Source organism: Centropristis striata, chromosome 14 (genome assembly GCF_030273125.1).
Source record: "Centropristis striata isolate RG_2023a ecotype Rhode Island chromosome 14, C.striata_1.0, whole genome shotgun sequence".
Taxonomy (NCBI): Eukaryota; Metazoa; Chordata; class Actinopteri; order Perciformes; family Serranidae; genus Centropristis; species Centropristis striata.
Genome location: NC_081530.1, coordinates 32,820,450 through 32,844,754, shown reverse-complemented (window position 1 = coordinate 32,844,754; position 24,305 = coordinate 32,820,450). Strand labels below are relative to the sequence as shown.

The 24,305-nt window shown below is 41.6% G+C and overlaps 1 protein-coding gene across 1 annotated transcript in view; it reads left to right on the top strand.

Moving 5' to 3' along the window:
- Nucleotides 1-23,631, top strand: part of LOC131985068 (uncharacterized) — a 40,060-nt gene extending 16,429 nt beyond the window's left edge. Inside the window, exons 2-7 of the mRNA XM_059350105.1 lie at nucleotides 18,785-19,159; nucleotides 19,490-19,657; nucleotides 19,833-19,931; nucleotides 21,164-21,201; nucleotides 21,277-21,435; nucleotides 22,895-23,631. Coding sequence (XP_059206088.1) covers nucleotides 18,919-19,159; nucleotides 19,490-19,657; nucleotides 19,833-19,931; nucleotides 21,164-21,201; nucleotides 21,277-21,435; nucleotides 22,895-23,023 — 834 coding nt within the window. The 5' untranslated portion in view covers nucleotides 18,785-18,918 and the 3' untranslated portion in view covers nucleotides 23,024-23,631. The remainder of the gene's footprint in view (nucleotides 1-18,784; nucleotides 19,160-19,489; nucleotides 19,658-19,832; nucleotides 19,932-21,163; nucleotides 21,202-21,276; nucleotides 21,436-22,894) is intronic.
- Nucleotides 23,632-24,305: the final 674 nt, after the last annotated feature.

The following is a 24,305-nucleotide window of genomic DNA, read 5'->3' as shown; positions in this document are numbered from 1 at the left end:
GTAACCATATCTCCTCAGATTTTTAAACAGTATGATACAATAATTAAAGAATTTTTATGGGGAAAGAAAAGACCCAGGATTAAACTCAATAAAATGTGCTCTCCCAGAGACAAAGGACGCCTGGCATTGCCAGACCCAAGATTATATTATATCTCCTTTGAAATGGCTAAATTAGCCAAACATTACAACAAAGACGACCAACTAGAGTGGATTACTATTGAAAATAAACTGTCATCTCCATTCACCCCTATTGATAGGTTATCCCAGTGCTCGCATAATGTACTGAATCCCATTTTGTCTCATTCCAAAGAGATTTGGACCAAAATACACAAAATGCATAAATTATCACATTATAAACAGGTATATTCTTCCCTGTGGAATAACTCTGTGATCAGCATTGGTAAGACTTCAGTTTACTGGAAGGATTGGCATCTTTATGGGCTGTGTCATGTTGCTGATTTGTATGAAGAGAAGGTGTTTCTGTCGTTTTCTGATTTAAAAAGAAAGTACAACCTGAAGGGAAAGGAACAATTTTGGAAATATTTGCAGATCAGGGACTGTGTCACCACCAGGATTCAATATCAGGATGGAAAACCCCATCATGGACTACCTCACATCACCTGCAAAGTGCCACCGAGCTTCTATATTTTATAGAACGACCAACCAACGACTCAGTGATGACTGCCGGAGCCTGAAAACAACATGGGAGAGAGACCTGGGATTTGTGATGGAGGATGAGGAATGGCTGAAAGTCATATCGGACAATGGGAAATACATTAGGGAAGCGAGAGGGAAGTTTACACAATACAAACTAATCCACAGGTATTATTGGACACCACAAAGGCTCAACAGAGCAGGTATAATGGATAATAATATGTGTTGGAAATGTCAGAAAGACATTGGTACTCTGTTACACTGCATCTGGGAATGTCCAGTAATTCAACCTTTCTGGAAAACAATCGTGGACAATTTGAGTAAGTGACTGGGAAGGGACATACCATTATGTCCCAGACTATGCCTGTTAGGGGACAGAACTCAGGCTCTCAACATAACAAATGGAGAATTTGCTGTAATCATGACGGGCATCACAACAGCTGCAAGGACAATACTTAAACATTGGAAAACACCTAAACGCCCAGACCTGAAAGAGTGGGCAAACGCCATGATTAAAACAGCCTCATATGAACTCATGCTCAACAGGATGAACAACAGAAACAAAAATAAGGCACCAATCTGGGACCTTCTCTGGACTCATATTACACTGCCTGAGGAGCCTGTGGCATGAACACTGAACACCCTCCTTTGAATGTCTCCAATAATATAACATAATATCTGTTGTATGGGCCTTCTTCCTAGCTATCTCGTTATTGATACGTCCCTTTATACTAATGTTTCTGTTTACACTTGTATTACTATGCTACTGATGCTACAGGTAATGTGTACAAAAATGTCTCACAATGTCAAATGTTGTACTGTCATAGACCAAGGATAAAAGAAATAAAGACTTGAATTACAAAAAAAAAATAAAATCAATTCTGAAACGGACAGAAAGCCAGTGCAGAAAGGCCAGAACTGGGGATATGTGTTCCCGTTCCTTTGTACCTGTTAAAAGACGAGTTGCAGCATTTTGTAGGCGTCGCAATGAACGCTGGTCTAAACCTACATACAACGAGTTGTAAAAATCCAGTTTTGTGGAAATGAAAGCATGAATAACCTTCTCCAGGTCACTAGGAGAAAGGTACGGTTTTACCCTGGCCAGAAGTCGCAGCTGGAAAAAGGCGCTTTTGACCACATAGCCAATTTGCTTGTCAAGTTTGAACTCACTGTCGAAAGTGACACCAAGGCTCTTAATGACAGAGCAGTTTTTTGAACCCAGTGAGGGGGGCAGAGCACCAGCACAGTCGCTGTAATGTTTATGACGCCCAAAAACAATGACTTCTGTCTTGCTGTCATTCAGATTTAAGAAGCCGAGGCTCATCCAAGTCTTGATGTCAGTTATACAGGCAAGTAAAGTTTGTACAGAGTCTTTACAATTCATTTGTAAGGGGAGATAAATCTGAACATCATCAGCGTCGCAATTAAAAGACACATTATGTTTGCGGAGAATGGAACCAAGGGGCAACATGTACAGTGTGAACAGTAAAGGGCCTAGAATAGACCCTTGAGGCACCCCACAAGTAAGAGGGTTCACACTAGAAGAAAAATCTCCCAAATGCACCGAGAAGCTCCTATCAGTAAGGTAGGACTGGAGCAGCAAGAGGGCAGCACCCTTGATACCAACATGATGCTCCAGGCGTGAGAGAAGGGTCCTGTGATCTACCGTGTCAAATGCAGCAGTTAAATCTAATGTCACCATGATGGCAGCACATCCAGAATCAACAGTTAAAGTAAGATCATTAAAAACTCTTGAAAGGGCAGATTCTGTACTATGTGTCATAGTCTGCTCCAGCCTTTCCCCATGGACTCAGTAATTTTCCACTGCTCTACTCTCACCACACCCATTGACTGATCACACACCTGCTCACACTCACTGATCACACACACCTGCTCACACTCACTAATCACACACCTGCCCTCACTCACCAATCAGCCCCTCCTGCCTGCTCAGTATATATTCTCCAGCCTCACACTCACTCAGTGCCAGATTGTTCTTTGCCATGCGAGACTTTCCAGCATTCATCTGCCTGTCTTCCCGGTTCCGACCCTGCCTGACTTCGACCTGCCTGTTCTGCCTGCCGCCTGGTAAATTACCTCTACCCTTTGTTCCTGACTACGAGCTCTGCCTGCCCCCCTTCGGATTGTTCGCCTGGACTGCCTGCCTTCTGGTTTACGAACTTTTGCCTGTCCTGACCAAGCCACCTGCCAAGCCATTGAACTGTGTGTTTGCCGGATTGCAGTTAATAAAACCATTAACTGACCTTCGTTTCTGGGCCTTGTTTGTACTGCGTTTGGGTTCGCACATTACCCGTTACAGTACAATCTGGCCAGTCATGGACCCAGCAGAACAAGCGTCGCCGCAGAATCGATTTGAAAAAATCGAGGGAGTGCTCATGTTTCATGAGCAACGAATGGAGCATGCTGCTGCCCAGACCAGACTAGCTGTGGAAGCCCAAGCCAGCGCCATCACCACCCTCACGGCTCAACTGCAACAGCTAACCTCCACTCTTTCCCCTCCACCGGCACCTCCACTTCCTGCTCCTGCTCCAGCTCCAGCACAGCCGAGGATGATTCCAGAACCCCGGCTGGGGCCCCCGGAGCGCTACAATGGGGATCCCAAGCTCTGCCGTCCTTTCCTGACTTCCTGTTCGCTACTCTTCAGTCTGCAGCCATACACGTTTGCCACAGAGGAGGCTAAGGTGGCCTACGTCATCAGCAACCTGACGGGGAGAGCTCTCCTCTGGGGCACAGCAGAGTGGGAGAGACAGACTTCCGCCTGTGCTTCATTCCAGGCCTTCTCGGAGGAACTACGCAAGGTCTTCGGTCTGGGAGCTACGGGTCCAGATGGCACGTCCGATCTTCTCTCCATACGGCAGGGTAATCAGTCCGTGGCAGATTACTCCATCGACTTCCGGACGAAGGCCCGTCAGAGCGACTGGAACACTGCTGCACTCCGGGATGCCTTTCTGCATGGGCTAGCAGAATACATCAAAGATGAACTGATTTCCTATCCTCTACCCCCCACACTGGATGAACTCATTGAACTCAGCACCCGACTAGACCTCCGTATCCGGACCCGGAGAAGAGAGAGGAAACAGAATCCTGTACCATCCACTGAATATCATCGCCTGACTTCTCCACCTGCTCCTGCCCTGCTCTCACCTGCAGACCCAGAACCGATGCAACTGGGTCGCACCAGACTCACGCCAGAGGAGCGACAGCGCCGCCGGGTGGGGAACCTTTGTATGTACTGTGGACAAGCTGGACATTTTATCTCACTCTGTCCATTAAAAGACAGCTCACCAGTGAAGGAGGAAGTCCTGGTGAGTTCGGTGGCAGTGATATCTTCCTCTCTGATTAAACGTCCCCTGTTTCAAGTCAAGCTTCTCCTCCCCGATGACGCACACACCCTGGCCACTTTCATTGACTCTGGTTCCGATGGCAATATTATGGACGAGTGCCTGGCTAGGCAACTCGGGCTAGAGAGGATCCCCCTCAACCCACCGATTCCTGCCAGGGCCTTGGATGGCCATCTTCTGGGAACTGTTACCCACCAGACTTCCCCTGTTCACATGCTGATTTCTGGTAACCATCATGAAACCATCCAGTTTCATCTCCTGCCCTCAGCTGACCTCCCTCTGATCCTGGGTTTCCCATGGCTCCGCAAACACAATCCACACGTCGACTGGACCACAGCCACCATCCTCGGCTGGAGCAGCTTCTGCCACCAGGCCTGTCTTCGGGATGCATCGGCGCCTCGCCAGACTATGCGCCCCAGCACTTGCCCGGACCTGATCAGAATCCCTGCTGAATACCACAACCTCCGGGAGGTGTTCAGTAAGGCCAAAGCAACCTCTCTATCCCCTCATCGCCCTTATGACCGTTATTCCTCTGCTGCCAACCGTCGTCGCTCACAAGCCCCAGAGTATCAGGTGGGCCAGAAGGTCTGGCTCTCCACCCGTGACCTTCCACTGCGGGTGGAGTCCAACAAGCTGGCTCCCAAATTCATTGGACCTTTCCCCATCGAAACGATCATCAATCCTGTGGCAGTCAGGCTCAAGCTTCCCCGGTCCATGAGGGTTCACCCAACCTTCCACGTGTCCAAGGTCAAGCCAGTCCGCGAGAGCCCTCTGGTGCCTGTGACTCCTCCACCGCCTCCGCCTCGCCTCATCGATGGGGGACTTACCTATGCTGTGCGCCGCATCATCCGCTCCCGTGTACGTGGTAGAGGCCTACAGTACCTCGTGGACTGGGAGGGCTATGGCCCAGAGGACAGATCCTGGGTTCCTGCTCGACACGTTTTGGACCGACAGCTCCTCCGTGACTTTCATCAGCAGCATCCTGACCAGCCCTCTCGCTGCATGGTAGGGGGCTCTTCTCGTCGTGGGGCGCCTGCTGTCGGTCCTGTTGACCCTCCGGCTGCAGAGCCTGAGGATGACCTTGTCTTCCTCTCAGGAATTCTAGCCCGCCTCCCAGTTTCCCCCTCCTCCCGCCCTGGCACGTTGGACATGTTTTGGGGACGTCGGGTGCCGTCCCTTGAGGGGGGGGTTCTGTCATAGTCTGCTCCAGCCTTTCCCCATGGACTCAGTAATTTTCCACTGCTCTACTCTCACCACACCCATTGACTGATCACACACCTGCTCACACTCACTGATCACACACACCTGCTCACACTCACTAATCACACACCTGCCCTCACTCACCAATCAGCCCCTCCTGCCTGCTCAGTATATATTCTCCAGCCTCACACTCACTCAGTGCCAGATTGTTCTTTGCCATGCGAGACTTTCCAGCGTTCATCTGCCTGTCTTCCCGGTTCCGACCCTGCCTGACTTCGACCTGCCTGTTCTGCCTGCCGCCTGGTAAATTACCTCTACCCTTTGTTCCTGACTACGAGCTCTGCCTGCCCCCCTTCGGATTGTTCGCCTGGACTGCCTGCCTTCTGGTTTACAAACTTTTGCCTGTCCTGACCAAGCCACCTGCCAAGCCATTGAACTGTGTGTTTGCCGGATTGCAGTTAATAAAACCATTAACTGACCTTCGTTTCTGGGCCTTGTTTGTACTGCGTTTGGGTTCGCACATTACCCGTTACACTATGTCGAGGTCTAAAACCAGATTGGAATTTTTCAAAAATTGACATTTGACAGCAGCTGGGTAGCCATTATTTTCTCTAACACCTTGGACAGAAAGGGGAGTTTAGAGATAGGCCGAAAATTAGCAAGGATGGATGGGTCAAGGCTAGGTTTTTTGATTAGTGGCTGCACTATGGCATGCTTAAAATGAGCTGGAAAACAGGCTGAGCTAAAACAAGCATGAAACAATAATAAAATGAATGAGCCCACAGAATTAAAAACCTTTTTAAAAAGACGAGGGGGAATGCTATCTGAAGCGGAAGTTGTGGGGCGTAGTTTCTGCACTACGTCCAACAGCTGAGACAGCAGGGCACATCGGGGAGCTGCAGGGGTCTGAGGCAACAAGAGGCGGTACTGATCGCAGAGCAGAGATTTTGTTGACAAAGAATTCAAGAAAACTGTTACAGAGAGCAGGTTTGAGAGGTAACCTGCTTTGGCAGCTTTAACAGCATTCTGATATTCCAATAGACAGTCTTTCATTATTCCACGAGATACGTGTAGCTTATCCTTCTTCCACCTCCTTTCAGCACGCCTACAGGAGCGCCTGAGAGTTCAGATAGAGTCATTTATCCACGGTTCAGAAAGGGCCTTGACGGATTTTTTCCTAATAGGAACGATAGAGTCAAGGATGCTAGTACATTTTGAGTCGCTAGGTAGCTACAAGCTCTTCAGGACAAAGAGAACCAAGATCATCCATATGTGAAATTACAAAATCATCGAAAGCCATGGAAAACATCAGTGTAGTATCCGAATTTATAACACGGTAACAACGAGGAGCAGGACGAGTTTCAACAACAGAGCAAGGGACAGTAGCAGAGAACAACACAGACAGGTGATCAGAAATGCAAGCGCTACTACAGATCTCGTCCACATAGACAGGCACCCCTAGAGACAACACCAAGTCTAATGTGTGACCTTTTTCATGTGTTGGGCCAGAAACCCACTGGGTCAGGTTAAAAGAGTCAATCAGAGATAGGAAGTCCTTTACCAGAGGTTTGGTCTCACAACACACATGGATATTCAGATCACCTTGAATTAAAACATGTTCATAGTCAACCATAACACCAGAGAGGAAATTTTCAAAATCCTGTACGAACTCCTGATTATGTTTCGGAGGACGGTACACCACTGCAAACAACATAGGAGGAGAGCAATTAAGTTCAAAAAGCTGCAGCTCAAAACTGGAAAAGGTGACAGATGGAATCTGCCGACAGTGGAAACTGGATTTATACACACAAGCTACTCCACCACCCTTCCCAGTGGTCCGCGGAGAGCTAAGAAAAGTACAGCCAGGAGGGAGAATTTCTGAGAAGGCTATGGACTCACCAGCATGTATCCATGTCTCCGTCAGGCACATAAAATCCAGCTCACGGAATGTGAAAAAGTAATTCAACAGAAACGTTTTGTTTGCTAGCATCTCTCTAGCATTTATCAGAGCTATCTTCAGTGTGACCTGGGGAGTCACGGTGGTCGGTGCCGACATCAGGCCATGGACGGCTGGAGCCATCGGGCGTCCGGGTGAAGCAGCAGGGAGGAGCAGCGGACTGGGCGCCAGCCTCAGACCGGGAGAAGAGTAGCTTTGCATCGGTAGCAGGCCCTGAGGTGGAGAGATCATTTGCGGGCCGGCAGAAAACGTCAGTTCGGAGGCACCAGCAGGAGGCCTGGGAGCTACAGCTCTTATCCAGGGACTCCTGGGCTGCAGTGAACATCTCACAGCAGAGGAATAACACAGACCTTCACGTCTGAGGCGAGGGTCGGACACACCGACCGGAAGCTGACAGGTAAGCCTTGACTTTCACCAGCACACCGGCCCGTTTCCCTCGTCTTCTTCGCCACTTCTTCCAGGGAGTGGCGCAAGGTGTACGGCGCAGGTGAGCTGGGATATCCGCCAGCAGGGGAGGGAGACTTGGCGATCATAAATAAGTAGAGCCGACACATTAGGACAGCAGAAAAGAGATGAACAGGGCAACAGCAAACAATACAACCAACAGCGTATGATGCGACAGACGAGCTGCCAAACATACTGGCGCCATCTTGGTGTGTGTGTCAAAATGACCCGATTCGCAGAGCAAAAATAGTGTACACCTATTAAGAGGTGGTGTGGGGGAGGAAACACCATAAATTAACTGCTCATGCCTGTTAATGCCTGTTCTTGAGTGCATTGTAGCCTCACCTTTGGGTTGTCTGTCTCTCTTCCTGCAGTATATCAGCAAAGCTACTAAAAATACAATGAACATGACGACCAGAGTCAGACCCACATACAGCGGGACACCTGTTGGAGCAGGGGAACAAGTTTGTTTTATTCATTATAAATATCTGAGTATAAAGGTACACACAGTGAGGAAAAATAATAATTAAATCAATGTGTTATAAAAGAAAAACATTTTAAACAGCAATGAATAAATGTTATGTAATAGCACAAACATTCATGGTATTGTATAAAGACAGTAAACAAACTAAACGTACCTGGGCCATCAGCTGGTTGTTCCTGCTGAGACTGCGTGGTGGATTCAGGTGAGGAGCTTCCTGAACTGGAGCCTGAACTCTGTGTTGTAGGTTGAGACTGCGTGGTGGTTTCAGGTGAGGCTGATGAAGGTGAGGAGCTTCCTGAAGTGGAGCCTGAACTCTGTGTTGTTGTCTCTGTGGAGGCTGGTGGGACTGAAGGAGGTCGGGGAGTCTGCTTTGGTTTCACCGTGGTTGGAGCTGTGAAACACAAAACAAAAAACAATCAAACAATCAAATTAAATTGAACAGATACAAAAAGGTTTGTGGTTTTTAGATTTTTTGATTTCCAATGCATTTCTAATAATACAGCTATATGCAGACGATAATCAATGTGTTGGGTGCAACACTATTCAAATCAGCTGTGACAGTCTGAGTTCATCAGATATTTTACAGATGAGTTGTTGGTTTTAAAGGAGCATTTTTCAGTGTTCACCATGATGAAAATATGCAGCTCTAAATATGATTGTTAGACTGAACATCAGCAGCTGTCAGTCAATAGTTCATTCTGACTCTCAGTAGAAACTCACCGTCTTTGACTCGGATCTCAAAGTCATAGTCTTTTGTGAAGACAATTCCTGACAAACGACATCTGTACCGTCCTGAGTCAGACTTAGTCAGCTTTGTGATGGTCACATACAGAAGTGTGTTAAATGCTGGAAAAGATCCTTCTTCATATTTAATGCTGTATCTGCCACTCTGAGCTCTGTTCTCTTTTGTTTCAACAAGAATGTTTCCTTCTCCACATTCGTCTTTACAGAACATCCTCTTACTTTTAGAGAAAGTGAAGGAGCAGACAACTGTGATGTCTTCTCCTTCAGTTACTGTACGGGGGTTTTCTGCATTGGAGAAACCAGTGTTTCCATCTCTCAGTGCTGTTGAAAAAATGAACAATCAATAGTTATTATCTGTTCTTTCTGTAAGATGTTGGCGTCTGGTTTGCTTCACATTCACACAGATCCACAGAGACATACTGGGAGCTGCCCAGTTTAACCAGTCTGTGACTGAGTTGTAAACATTTAAATCCATCAGAAATTTTCCTTCAGTGCATCAGAATCATTCAAACATTCAGATTGTGACTTGATGTTTCATGATTGATGTGAATATTTAATAAAACACATGGACACATTAAAGTGTGCACTGCAAATTATTTGGTTCTTACCAAGATAAAAAAAAAGAGAGATTTATAAGTGTTAGATAATTTTTCTTGTTTTAAGAGTTAATTTCTTATTTTAAGTATTCAACATGCTAACCCTTAATTCAAGAAAGCTTGTCAAGTAAAAGTATCTGTCCATGCAGCAAGATCATTTCCCTCAGATCTAGTGTTTTTATCTTGTTTTTAGACATCCCTTTTCTGCAGTGTGTGTCTCACCATAATTCTTATCTCGTACACTGACTTCTTCCTGTTCTCACTTTATAGATATTTACTTTGGTCAGAGCCTCTGCAGCCCTCCCTCCCTTCCTCCCTCATCATTTTCATAAACTTACATCATGTGAGGTTTCCTGTACTGTAAAGCTTCAACCAACCGCAGCAGAACAGTGCAACAAACAATGGCTTTGCATTTGGTTACTTTGAAAGAAAGAACAGCAGAACAACAGCTATGTAAATATGGGATTATTTACAGAAGAGGTCATTTAAATGAAGTAACTCCATTGGGGGAAAGTATCTTTCCATAAAGTGCAAATTTGAGGTACCTCTGCTGCTTTATACTTCTACATCACTACATTCATTTGATAACTGAAGTTGTTCTGCAGATTCAGATGAATACAAAACATAATCAACAAATAAATCATGGTGTAATATAGATTTAAACAAAACTTAGTATCACCTTTACCAGCTGCAACATTAAAGGGATTTACACATGAATGCATCATTAATTATATTCCAGTATTATAATATATATTTTTCTGAAACAGGACATTCTGTATAATAAGTCCTCTAACTTTTGGTATTTTAGGCATATTTTGATGATAATACTTTTCTTATAATTAAAAGTCCTGCATTCAAAAGTATTTCTACACTTTAACCACAGAAACCAACCAGAGTTTGTCGTACTGATAGATGTGTGAGTTCACTCGTGAGAAACTGTTTCTCCATCTGCTGCAAAGTTAAACTACCAACTGTAAGTAAATCAAGAGAAAGACAAAGAAACAAAACAGTGAAAATAGTAGACAGAAAAGAGACAGAATGATAGAAAGAAGAAGTAAATGTACTCACTGAGAAGGGAAAAGCAGATCAAAGTGTGACAGACGTCCATGTTTCAGGCTCTGATGGTTTCACGTTGCCTCCCTTCCTCGTTGTGACAAACCAGGAACTTCTCACTTCTTTAAATGATGGAGCTCCTCCTCTAAGCACATCCTACTCTCCTCCTACTCTCCTCCCTTTTTTAAAAAGTGCTTTTTTTCCACTGCAGAGACAATAATCTGCACGTTTAATAAGGCTTTGACTTTTGCCCAAAAATCATATTAGAAATGTTTGTTTATTAATATTAATATTTGAATATATTTGAATATTTATTAATAATATTTTTGACCAATAAATGCCTTCATTAAGACTGCACCAGAGGGCAGTGTATGTAATGGCAATAGGCAGGCAATGATGTTTTCAGAAGAAAAACACTGTCACAACCGTTTTTCTTTTTTTTTTCTTAAAGTCCGACCCTAGATTAAACACAAACAGTATGCTTTCGACAGGTTTTTTCTCATCAAAAATAAATAAAAATAAGCCAGTCAGGCTAAGTACTGAAAAGACAAAATAAATTAAGGTAGGCCCTTATTTGGTAGACTTATTCCAGGGGTCGGCAACCATTGTTGACACAGATTTTGCAATGTCCGCATAAAATATATATATTTTGTGATCATAGAATCTTACTCTAAATAGGACACAGAAAGTTTAGGCAGATAAAATAAATGTGTCTAGAGTAATTTTTTTAAACAAGTTTTAAAACAATATCAGTACATGATCATTGTATCATGATTCATCTATAAATGCATAGAGAGAGCACACACACAGTTAGCTAGCATTAGCTAACATTTACTAGACTTATGTGTTACTTCATTTGTAAACAGTAATGTTAACATTATGGACATAATATTAATTAGACCCAACATAATTAGCAAGCGTTACTGACCTTCTCCATCAGGGTCCGATCCACACTGCTGAGCTCCAGACGGCTGAGTTTCTTCTCCATCATCACCGCTGCAACAGGGACTTGTTGTTCAGCTGCCCGGCACATCATGTAGTAGGTACTGTTCCAGCTTCCAAGCTTAGCTAGCTAGCGAGCATGCTATACTGCTAGCTAATAGGCGCAGTTAGGCTATGTGAGCCACTTGACGTTACACAAAATACAAACTTAGTTTAGCTAACGTTAACTGGTGTTAGAAATAATATTATTCTGTCTCTGTTCTCTGTCTCTGTGTGACGAATGTCACTATCTATGCATGCGTAATTCACTATGTGTGTGTGTGTGTGTGTGTGTGTGTGTGCCCTCTCTGTGCATGCAAGATGCTTTGATACAATGATCATGTGCTAATATTGTTTTTAAACTATGATTAAACTAAATAAATGTACTGCATCTGCTTAAACTTCAACTGCCCTATTTAGAGTAAGATTCTATAATCACAAAAATATATTTTTTATGTTTCATATTTTATGTGGACATTGCAAAATCTGTGTCTCCAATAATATCTCTGCAAGTCAGAATCCAATTTCCACCTAAAAAATCAGCAGCTCATTGTTTTACAGCCAGGAGATGAAAGTGATCAATCCATGAGAACGATAGCGCTAGGCTAATTCACCAGTTAGCGTCCTTAAGCCGACTCCGGTAAACCCGAGGCTAATGAACAAGGTCAAAACGATATACGGTTTGAAGATAAGAAGCTAGACTCTAGTTTCACATCACTTAATTAATTAGAAACATATCATAACATAACACAGCCCACTGATGTGGGATTCAGTCACGCTAGTACTAGTAGTGGTAAGAATACTAGTTGACAGGACCCATAACTGTTAACCCCGGGTTGGGTTATCTCATGTAACAACTAAACAATTGTTAGTTAGCTCATGTTAGCTAACGTTATCTAGCAGCTTACCTTGGAGCAGAGAGATGTGTGTGTGTTGATCTTGGAGATATTAAGTTGAGAGAGGAGTCTCTGTTTAATCCACAGCCAGCAATGACTCCTTCTGCTAAACTCTGAGGGTACCTGGTGTCAGACCGTTTCACCTTGATGCTCAGAGCTCAAAGCTTGTCGGACCTTCTTCTTTTAGTAACGGTTGCTAAGGTATGATTGGACGAGAAGCTTTCGGGGGAGGAGTTTTGCTAACCTCAATTCTGAGAGATTAAAATTACAAAAACGATCAAAAGACACAAAATGATCAAAGAAAGACAAAGAAATTACCAAAAACAGACACAAAATGATTTAAAAAAAAGACTCAAGATGCCCGCACGAGACAGAAAATGACAAAAATTACCGAAGAAAGACACAAAATGACATTGAAAAGACACAAAATGTCCAAAGGAAGACAGAGAATGACCAAAAAAGACACAAACATAACCAAGATTAAAAATTCTAAAAGACCAAAAAATCCCCCTCTCCTCATCATTTCGTCTCTCCATCCTCAACATGCGTTAAACTTTCTGAACACAGATGTTTATTTGTGTGTCTTTGTGTGTAAAGTGTAAATAAAGTGTGTCACTGTGATCAGATCTGTTTATCTGACGTATAAAAAACCTACAGATGATGTGACGGACCGTCCAGTTATGAGAGTTTAATCATTTCTAATAAGAGGAAACTTCAGTAACCACAGGAGGGAAATGTGAGAGGAACACACGTAGACAGTTCCTGTTGTCGCTGCAGATAGAAACTGTGGTGGGTGCTCAGACAGCTCAGTCTGAGGGACGATGAGGCTCAGCAGCGTCCTGCTGGTCCTCGTGCTGGGCTGCACCGCCACTGCTGCAGGTAAGACTTGATCTCTTCTGCTGTCTTATTGATGATGATAAGGATTTAGTTTAGAGTTTTCTAAATGTTGGTGAGAAATGCAGCAGCAGATAATCAGTGTGAGGTTACACTTAACTTCAGGAAGTCTCGATCGCTCTCGATCATCCAACAGCAGATAAATGAGCTTTATTACAGATGGAACATGTTTATTATTATTATCAATATTATTACTATAATTATTATTATAGTGTGAAGATGAAACTGTGGGCGTAACACTTACCATCTGATTAAAGTTAAAAACAACTTTAGTTATTACTACTACTACAGATATACATTTTTCTAAATACAGATATTCCCTGTAAATTGTCTGTAAAATAACTTACCGCTGTTTACTGTTATTTGATGTTAAGTTTTTTGCTGACATTACAATTTAGATTTTTAAGCTTTAAGCAAGAAAACTAGTGACAGTTTCCTGGTTAAAGCTGCAGTTCCTCAGTAGCCTATAGTAAGGGGAAGTGAAAGGTAATAAATGTATTTTTTTTAAATGGAGGAAATAGAGCTTGAGTCAACTCTTTCATTTAGTTATTTTAACATTATTATTGTTGGAAAAAAAAACTATTTTGATTCCTATTACACGTGTTATTTATTTATTATTTTACTTATTTATTTCGGGTTGTTTTGGTCGATACTACAAGCTTTGGAGAATAATATAAACCATCTCTGCACTTGAACAGATATGAAAGAAATATAATAATAAAAATAAATACATACATACATCTCTAAGTTGTATTTGCATTTGTTAAAATAAATGTATAAAGTTCGTTTTTTAAATGAAAATAATGCTGATATTCATGTTTGCAGCAACAACTGCACCATCGACACCTCTGACAGAAACAGACAGACGCTGCAGACTACACAAACACAGAAACTAGTTGCAATTCAATGAAAAAGATGAAACTAATCAAAATTTCAAACATTTTCTCTTTTTTTTACATTTAAGTCACTACTACAAATATATCTGTACAGTTGTTGGATGAGCGTTTGATTCTGATTGTTTCTTGTCTTCCAGAAACTGGTTTTCTGTTGAGAATGGTTGTTCGTCCGGTGATTGTATTCCTCTATTTAATCATCATGATCAGCATCACTGTCAACACCTGGATAAAGGGTAATATAGGTTGATTTTATCTGAAAATCTTCTGCAGTTATGTTTCCTAATGCACTCTAATAGCACTCTGTAGCACTCTGCCACAGGACCATGCTTGGTAAAATAACAAAGCTGTACGACACAACCAAAGATGGCATAAGGGAAATGCTGCATGGAGAATAAAACGCACACTACGGAGTCCTATGTTACTGTCACAGCCCATTTAATGGACGAGGACTGGGAAATGAGAAATGTCGTCCTGGACACGTCTGAGCTTCAAACTGCACCACATGCATTGACAATATTCTACGAGAATACTGCATGGAGCGGGAGTCTGTGCTTGCCATCACAACAGACAATGCGACCAACTATGTCAATGCTGTAGGGAGGTACTTGGAGATCACAGATATCCCGTGCATGGCTCACACAATCAACCTGGCAGCAAGAAAAGGACTTGCAGAGCGTTTCGTTGCATCAACAGTCAGTCGCCTGAAGGCTGCCGCTCAGCATATCAAACACTCTCCTACAGACATCGACCTCCTCGAGTCCAAGCAGAAGCTCCTTGGTTTCAAACCAGTCCAGCTCATCAATGAGTGCCCCACCTGCTGGAACAGTACCTAGGACATGATGTGCCAGGCAGCTGAACAACAAGCCCCTGTTGCAGCGGTGATAATGGAGAAGAAACTCAGTCGCCTGGATCTCAGCAGTGTGGATTGGACCCTGATGGAGAAGGTCAGTAACGCTTGCTAATTATGTTGGGTCTAATTAATATTACGTCTGTAGTGTTAACATTACTGTTTACAAATGAAGTAACACATAAGCCTAGTAAACGTTAGCTAAGCTAAGTTTGTATTTTGTGTAACGTCAAGTGGCTCACATAGCCTAACTGCGCTTATTAGCTAGCAGTATAGCATGCTCGCTAGCTAGCTAGCTAGCTAAGCTTGGAAGCTGGAACAGTACCTACTACATGATGTGCCGGGCAGCTGAACAACAAGAACCTGTTGCAGCGGTAATAATGGAGAAGAAACTCAGCCGTCTGGATCTCAGCAGTGTGGATTGGACCCTGATGGAGAAGGTCAGTAACACTTGCTAATTATGTTGGGTCTAATTATGTCCATAATGTTAACATTACTGTTTACAAAGTAACACATGATCCTAGTTAACGTTAGCTAAGCTAAGTTTGTATTTTGTGTAACGTCAAGTGGCTCACATAGTCTAACTACACTTATTAGCTAGCAGTTTAGCATGCTCGCTAGCTAGCTAGCTAAGCTTGTTATTAATTGTGTGTTTGTCCCGCAGGTGAAAGACGCGCTGAAGCCGTTCAAAGTAGCCGCCCAGGTGCCTTCAACAGAAAACTACCCAACAGCATCAGCGGTCCTCCCCTGCAGCATGTGCTTCTAACACGACTCAAGCCCTTCACAGATGACCCGGCACGACTGAAAGAGATGAAAAAAATGATGTCAACTGATCTGAAGGTGCGATATGGCCCCGACAAAGATGCATTCTTGCTACTGAACACAGCCAGCTACCTCAATGATGATTTTATTATCAATAATAACTAAGACAAAAACGTTAAAATTATCGAGTGCGTTTCATAACAACTTGCTATACAGCCCTACATTGGAAATATAGAAAGTGCATGATAAAACGAAGCCTAAACAACACATTAACAAAAACTATTTTATTTTTAACAGTCAGACCGAATGACGATGCACTCCCAAGAGAAATGATGGCCTATGACAGTGAGCCCCCACCCCCGTCTGACAGCAACAACCTGTCCTGGTGGAAGGAAAGAAGTCCCAAGTACCCCCATCTCACCCAGCGAGCACGCGGCTACCTGGTAATATGCGGGATTATCCGTGAGGGCGGAACAAGTGTTTTCCACCGTGGGCAACATAGTCACAAAGCAACGCTCTTCTCTAGAGCCAAAAAATGTAATCACCTTGTCTTTTTGCCGAACAACCTAAAAATGTTTGCAGCCAGATCAACTGCAGCCAGCCAGATAGCCCACAATGCCAAGTTCTTATTTAGCCCTGGCTTCTTGTTAGATTGTTCTAATTAACATCTCAATGTGCCTTGTTCTTGGTAATTGCTGTCATATCGCTAAATAATGTGTCAATACTCTCATGGCTGACTGGTAGAAAATGTGAGCAAAACAACCTGTTAATGGGCCGTAATGGCTGGTGCTATGTGCTTGTTTTGAATGGGTCTACCAAATAAGGCCTATACCTTTATTTATTTAGTCTTTTCAGTACTTAGTCTGACTGGTTTATTTTTATTTTTTATTTTTTTAAAACCTGTCAAAAGCATACTGTTTGTGTTTAATCCAGGGTCGGACTTTAAGAAGAAAAAAAAGCAAAACAGTCGTGACAGTGTGTTTTTCTTCTGAAAAACATCATTGCCTGCCTATTGCCATTATATACACTGCCCTCTGGTGCAGTCTTAATGAAGGCATTTATTGGTCAAAATATTATTAATAAATATTCAAATATATTCAAACATTAATAATAATAAAACAAACATTTCTAATATGATTTTTGGGCAAAAGTCAAAGCCTTATTAAACGTGCAGGTTATTGCCTCTGCAGTGGAAAAAAAGCACTTTTTAAAAAAGGGAGGAGAGTAGGATGTGCTTAGAGGAGGAGCTCCATCATTTAAAGAAGTGAGAAGTTCCTGGTTTGTCACAATGAGGAAGGGAGGCAACGTGAAACCATCAGAGCCTGAAACATGGACGTCTGTCACACTTTGATCTGCTTCTTCCTTCTCAGTGAGTACATTTACTTCTTCTTTCTATCATTCTGTGTCTTTTCTGTCTACTATTTTCACTGTTTTGTTTCTTTGTCTTTCTCTTGATTTACTTACAGTTGGTAGTTTAACTTTGCAGCAGATGGAGAAACAGTTTCTCATGAGTGAACTCACACATCTATCAGTACGACAAACTCTGGTTGGTTTCTGTGGTTAAAGTGTAGAAATACTCTTGAATGCCAAAAGTTAGAGGACTTATTATGCAGAATGTCCTGTTTCAGAAACATATATATTACTGGAATATAATTAATGATGCATTCATGTGTAAATCCCTTTAATGTTGCAGCTGGTAAAGGTGATACTAAGTTTTGTTTAAATCTATATTACACCATGATTTATTTGTTGATTATGTTTTGTATTAATGTGAATCTGCAGAACAACTTAAGTTATCAAATGAATGTAGTGATGTAGAAGTATAAAGCAGCAGAGGTACCTCAAATTTGCACTTAATGTAAAGATACTTTCCACCAATGGAGTTACTTCATTTAAATATCCTCCTCTGTGAATCTTTTAATTTAAACTTAAGTAACAGCTCTTGAAAAATGTCCTCATCGTCAACATTTTTTTTATCATTATCTGTAAATAATCCCATATTTACATAGCTGTTGTTCTGCTGCTCTTTCTTTCAAAGTAACCAAATGCAAAGCTGTTGTTTGTTGCACTGTTCTGCTGCGGTTTGTTGTAGCTTTACAGTACAGGAAACCTCACATGATGTAAGTTTATGAAAATGATGAAGGAGGAAGGGAGGGAGGGCTGCAGAGGCTCTGACCAAAGTAAATATCTATAAAGTGAGAACAGGAAGAAGTCAGTGTACGAGATAAGAATTATTTCTAGACACACACTGCAAAAAAGGATGTCTAAGAACAAGATAAAAACACTAGATCTGAGGGAAATGGTCTTGCTGCATGGACAGATAATTTTATTTGACAAGATTTCTGAAATTAAGATTATTAAATCAAGAAATAAGCATGTTGAACACTTAAAATAAGAAATTTACTCTTAAAACAAGCAGCGATGAATGATGAGCGATGTTTTTTTACCAAGATAAAAAAAACTTTTTGCATCTTTTTTGGTGGTGGTTTTTTTTTTGTCTTTTTGTGTCTTTTTATGGTAAATTTTTTTGTCTTTGTATGTGTTTTTTGTGATTTTACGTCTTTTTTTTTCTTTTTTTGGTCATTTTGCGTCTTTTTGTGTCTTTTTTTGTGGTCTTTTTGTGTCTTTTTACATCTTCTTTTGGTCACAAATATTGAATACTTAAAATAAGAAATTAACTCTTACAACAAGATAAATTATCTAACACTTCTCAGTTTGTTGGTTTTTTATCTTGGTAAGAACCAAATCATTTGCACTTTAATGTGTCCATGTGTTTTAATAAATATTCACATCAATCGTGGAACATCAAGTCACAATCTGAATGTTTGAATGATTCTGATGCACTGAAGGAAAATTTCTGATGGATTTAAATGTTCACAACTCAGTCACAGACTGGTTAAACTGGGCAGCTCCCAGTATGTCTCTGTGGATCTGTGTAAATGTGAAGCAAACCAGACGCCAACATCTTACAGAAAGAACAGATAATAACTATTGATTGTTCATTTTTTCAACAGCACTGAGAGATGGAAACACTGGTCTCCTTGATGAAAAATACATTGGTTTCTCTGATGCAGAAGACATCCATACAAGAACTGAAGGAGAAAACATCACAGTTGTCTGCTCCTTCTCTTTCTCTGGATTGAAGAGGATGTTCTGTAAAGACGAATGTGGAGAAGGAAACATTCTTGTTGAGACAGAAGAGGACAGAGCTCAGAGTGGCAGATACAGCATTAAATATAAAGAAGGATTTTATCCAGCATCTGACACACTTCTGTATGTGAGCATCACAGATCTGACTAAGTCTGACTCAGGACGGTACAGATGTGGTTTGGTCAGAACTGTCTCGTTCCTCTCAGCCAACAGGGACTTTAAGATCCGAGTCAAAGACGGTGAGTTTCTACTGAGAGTCAGAATGAACTGTTGACTGACAGCTGCTGATGTTCAGTCTAACAATCATATTTAGAGCTGCATATTTTCATCATGGTAAACACTGAAAAATGCTCCTTTAAAACCAACAACTCATCTGTAAAATATCTGATGAACTCAGACTGTCACAGCTGATTTGAATATTGTTGCACCCAACACATTGATTATCGTCTGCATATAGCTGTATTATTAGAAATGCATTGGAAATGTAAAAATCTAAAAACCACAAACCTTTTTGTCTCTGTTCAATCTTAATTTGATTGTTTCATTGTTTTTTGTTTTGTGTTTCACAGCTCCAACCTCTGAAAAACCAAAGCAGACTCCCCGACCTCCTTCAGTCCCACCAGCCTCCACAGAGACAACAACACAGAGTTCAGGCTCCACTTCAGGAAGCTCCTCACCTTCATCAGCCTCACCTGAAACCACCACGCAGTCTCAGCAGGAACAACCAGCTGATGATGGTACGTTTAGTTTGTTTACTGTCTTTATACAAGAACATGAATGTTTGTGCTTTTATAGAACATTTTTTCTTTTATAACACAATGATTTAATTATTATTTTTCCTCACTGTGTGTACCTTTATACTCAGATATATTTTATAATGAATAAAACAAACTTGTTCCCCTGCTCCAACAGGTGTCCCGCTGTATGTGGGTCTGACTCTGGTCGTCATGTTCATCGTATTTTTAGTAGCTTTGCTGATATACTGCAGGAAGAGAGACAGACAACCCAAAGGTGAGGCTGCAGGAAACACACACACACACACAACAATATTGTCTATTTATTACAATGTCTGGTGTCTGTTTTTATGAATTTTAGGGCCTTAGATTTTTTATTGAAGTGTTCTATTCTTTGTTATCTTTGCTCCCTCACCTGGACCTGAGTCCATCATTTCAAAAAAAAACATTTCTAACGGTCAAAGTCACTTAAATCACGTTTCTTCCCCATTCTGATGCTCAGTTTGAACTTTAGCAGCTCCTCTTAAACATGTCTACATGCCTAAATGCATTGAGGCCCCGTTTACATGAGGACGCTTGCGGGTAAAAACGACAAAATATTTTATCGGAAGTGCCTTTCATTTAGACGGTGACGGCGTTTTTGGGGCTTAAAAACGCAAAAATCTGAAACCACCTCCCAAAGTGGAAAAGTTGAATCCTCTCCTCCGTAGCGTGTCGTCTACACTGACAAGACGCAAAACTCCGTCACATACATGCTCCAGTACAGGAAAATAAACAAACGTGGGATTATTTCCATGCGTCGGACCTTCAAGCTGCTCTGGCAGCTCTAATAAACTTACAGGAGTCTTTCCACTAAATGTACAGGATATGTACAGATAGTATTAGTGAACAGAGAAGGATCTGGAATTACCTCCATCACATTTTGGATGCACCGATTAGTCGGATGCGAGCCAGACGGCTTTGGACGAGACCTGGGAGATCTAGTGATGGTGGAGAACTTTGTGGAAGGAGTAGCTGATGAAAATACGTGGTGTGAAAACTTCCACATGCCCAAAGATGCTCTTATCGCTTTAAGTGATGCCGCCTGACATGCATACAATCCAATTCCACACACTTTTGCGTCACCGTATGCAGCAGATTTCCTCCTGAAAACGCTCGTCTAAACGCGGAATAAAAAGTGAAGACTTAACGCCACTTTTGCGTCTTCTGTTCAGACCGTCATCATGTAAACGTAACAAAACGTTGCATTAAAAAGCAGTTGAACAGGTGTGCCTAATTAAGTGGTCAGTGAGTGTATAAGTAAGTAAAAATTGTCTTTGGGCGACTAGATTCCTGACCCAATTGCCCGTCTAAATAAAAGTCCAAATAAAAAAACATGAGTGTTGTTAAGTTGCCAAATCTAACAACAAATCTGACTTTTAGTTCCTGAGTTTGGCTCCTGTGGTTCAGAGTTACTGGAACATTTTGTATCAAAAGAGATCTTTAACCTCTGAACTCCATGTTTTTCAGCACCTCCTATGGAAACTGAGTATGCTGATGTCACAGAGGTGAGTTTGAGTAATTTTGGAACATGTGTTATATTTGTGCTGATATTAATAGAAACTTTTGTTCTCCTGCTGCAGGCCAACAGAGTGTATGAGGAGATCAGAGAGGACAGAGAGAGCAGATCTCCTGTAGAAATATCTACAGTTTACACTTACGCCAAGTACGCAAAACCAAATGAAGCCGAAACCTCAGATGATACATACAGCTTTGCCACTGCAGCCACTTCTCAGAAGAATGTAAGTTAAACCTGTGGAAGGTTTTCAGGCAACGCCCAACAACCTTATTTAATAGTACAGGAGAGTGAGCTCCATATGTGTCTACTTTGCTCATCAAGAGAGATGACTAACCTATTAAGAAACAGGAAACAGGCCAGTTAATGATCGTATCTACAGACAGAAGCTTCCGTTGTTTTGAGGAAGAAGTTGTTTGAGAGAGAGAGAGAGAGAGAGAGAGAGAGAGAGAGAGAGAGAGAGAGAGAGAGAGAAACAAGGTGCTATGGAGAATATTGCTGTATAAGTGAAAACTTCATCAGAGCAAAATTCTTAAACATATTAATCAAGTTTCTCTCTCTCTGACTCTTTCTTGACAGAGGCTACTGTCATATTTACCGCCTCATTAGCCTGATATGAAACACATTGGACTAATAAATACTTTTAAACAGTGACGATCTTACTCAGACTATACTGGCAGTGCTACCTCTCTCGTCTTGTGAAAATACTTCTTTAAACATTTATATTTCAACAATGTCATAATCAGGATGGAGCAGCTCAGCAGCTAATCAGGCTGTAAAAGAATAAAAGAATAATGCAGGTGAAACAACTTTTCCTCAATCATCAACAGTTAATCAAACACTTGTACAAAGTAGGAATTTTGGGAGTAAAGCTTGAAAAATTCTACCCTCCAAACGAGATCAACAAAAACAAAATGTTACCTGGATGCTGACGTCGAGATAACGTTGGGTTACAAGGTAACCCTGGTTCTCTGAGTAGAGAATATCTCTCCACTACATATAGAATATATGTTATGGGATTGCTGACATCCTATAACATATATTCTATATGTAGTGGAGAGATATTCTCATAAGAAAGATAACAAAGACTGAGGACCTCGAGTGGCGTATCGCTCGCTTCATTGCTTGTTATTTTTGCTGTGGCGAGTTTGAATCCAGCTGTTACACTTGCTCTCCTGTGCTGAATACTGGTGATTGATTGATGGTGATAATGATGTACACTAACTGCTACACTGTGAACAAACTGTCATATTGTAATTGCCCTACTACTGACAGTTTGTTTTATTGTTTTTAATGTTTAAAAAATATTGATTCTTTCTAGGACAAGGCATCGAGTTACAGTTAAAGCCCATTTTTTAAGCTTTCAGGTGATTTATGTGCTACAGAGACTGAGAAATTTGATAATTCTTCATATTTTTTATGAGGTTCATAGATTTAAAAAGAAATCTTAATGGATTTTAGGGCAAAGGTTATGCTCTACAGTTAAAGTTAAGGGTTTAAGCTTTGAAATGTTTTTTTATTTCATGTCTCTATCTGCTACAGAGGCTGAGAAATAAATGATTTAGGACACATTGACATTCTTTGCAGTTTTTCAGAAAACAATGCTGAGGTTTCAGAGGAAGTTTTTCTAGGCAGACTTAGGTCCTGATGTGCTAAATAACAAACTTCTCTCTGTTTATTTGCAGACTGAAGACGACTCCAGTAAACTCACCTACTCTACGGTGGGTTTTCGCAGCGATACAGCTGCCTCGCTCCACAGCGCCCCCCGTGGTGACGCAGATAACGTCGTCTACTCTGTCCCGCGGGTAGAGTAGAGCTGGGACGACACTCACAACAACGATGCTTCCCCTCCTCTGTACTCCACTGTTACTCTGCAATAGAAAAGCTTAAACACCGTTGATTTACTCTCTTATACTGGTGCCAGCCCACGTTTCCACCAGTTGTAAGCAGTCAGCATTAATTACCTGTAAGCTTTTGTTCTGCTATAACAGATATTTAAACCAAATATTAATAATAAGAACACGCAGAAAACTATAACGTGCAAGACGTGCAAGCTCTCCCTCCAACCACGTCCACTTTGGTTCCCACTTCAGGCTGAAGAAAAACAGATTTTTTAAAGTTGTGATGCTATTTATTTTTGGTTGAAAAGCAGAACGGATCTAGATGCATGATGGTGGAAGAGGAGATGTTAGAATTGTTCGAATGAGTAACATTCACACATATTTTATTTCCATTTATTTATACATTTCAGAGGACTGAAGTTATTTGGATAGCTATTATCTTCAATAATTCAGTTATAGCTCAAACTCGTTCTTACTGATTTAAAAAACAAAAAAACAAAAGCCAAACTGCACCGACTGTTCAGAAAATAAATAAGTACAAATACTCATGTTTTTAGATGTTTCTATACGCTCGTTATGTTTATTGCATTTGCAAAAATTACAGTTATATACTATATTTATTTTGTATATTTTTTTACTATATTTTGTTTGTTCAGGTAATAAATATACTCTTTATAAAAACAATGGCCTCTAAATGTTTGAATTCCTGATCTTTTGATACCAAATAGTCAATGAACTTGACATTGATTGAAAGTTCGCAAAAATCCTCCCCCGAACGCTCCTCGTCCAATCGTACCTTAGCAACTGTTACTAAGAGAAGAAGGTCCTTCAAGCTTTGAGCTCTGAGCAACAAGGTGAAACGGTCTGACACCAGGTACCCTCAGAGTTTAGCAGGAGGAGTCGTTGCTGGCTGTGGATCAAACAGTGTGGGAGAGCCCACTCCCAACTTAATATCTCAAAGATCAACAGACACACAAATGTCTGCTCAGAGTTAAGCTGCTAGCTAGCAAACATGAGCTAACTAACGATTGTCTAGCTGTTACATGAGATAACCCAAACCGGATTTACCAGCTATGGTTCCGGTCAACTAGTATTATTACCACTACTAGTGGAGAACTATTCCAACAAACTAATGTTAATGACACCGTCTGTAAAATTAGTACGCTAAGGTAGCTAGCAATGTTGCTTGGAGCTTAACATAATACAGGCTGAACAGTGCTAATAGCTAGCATGACTGAATCCCACATCGGCCGGC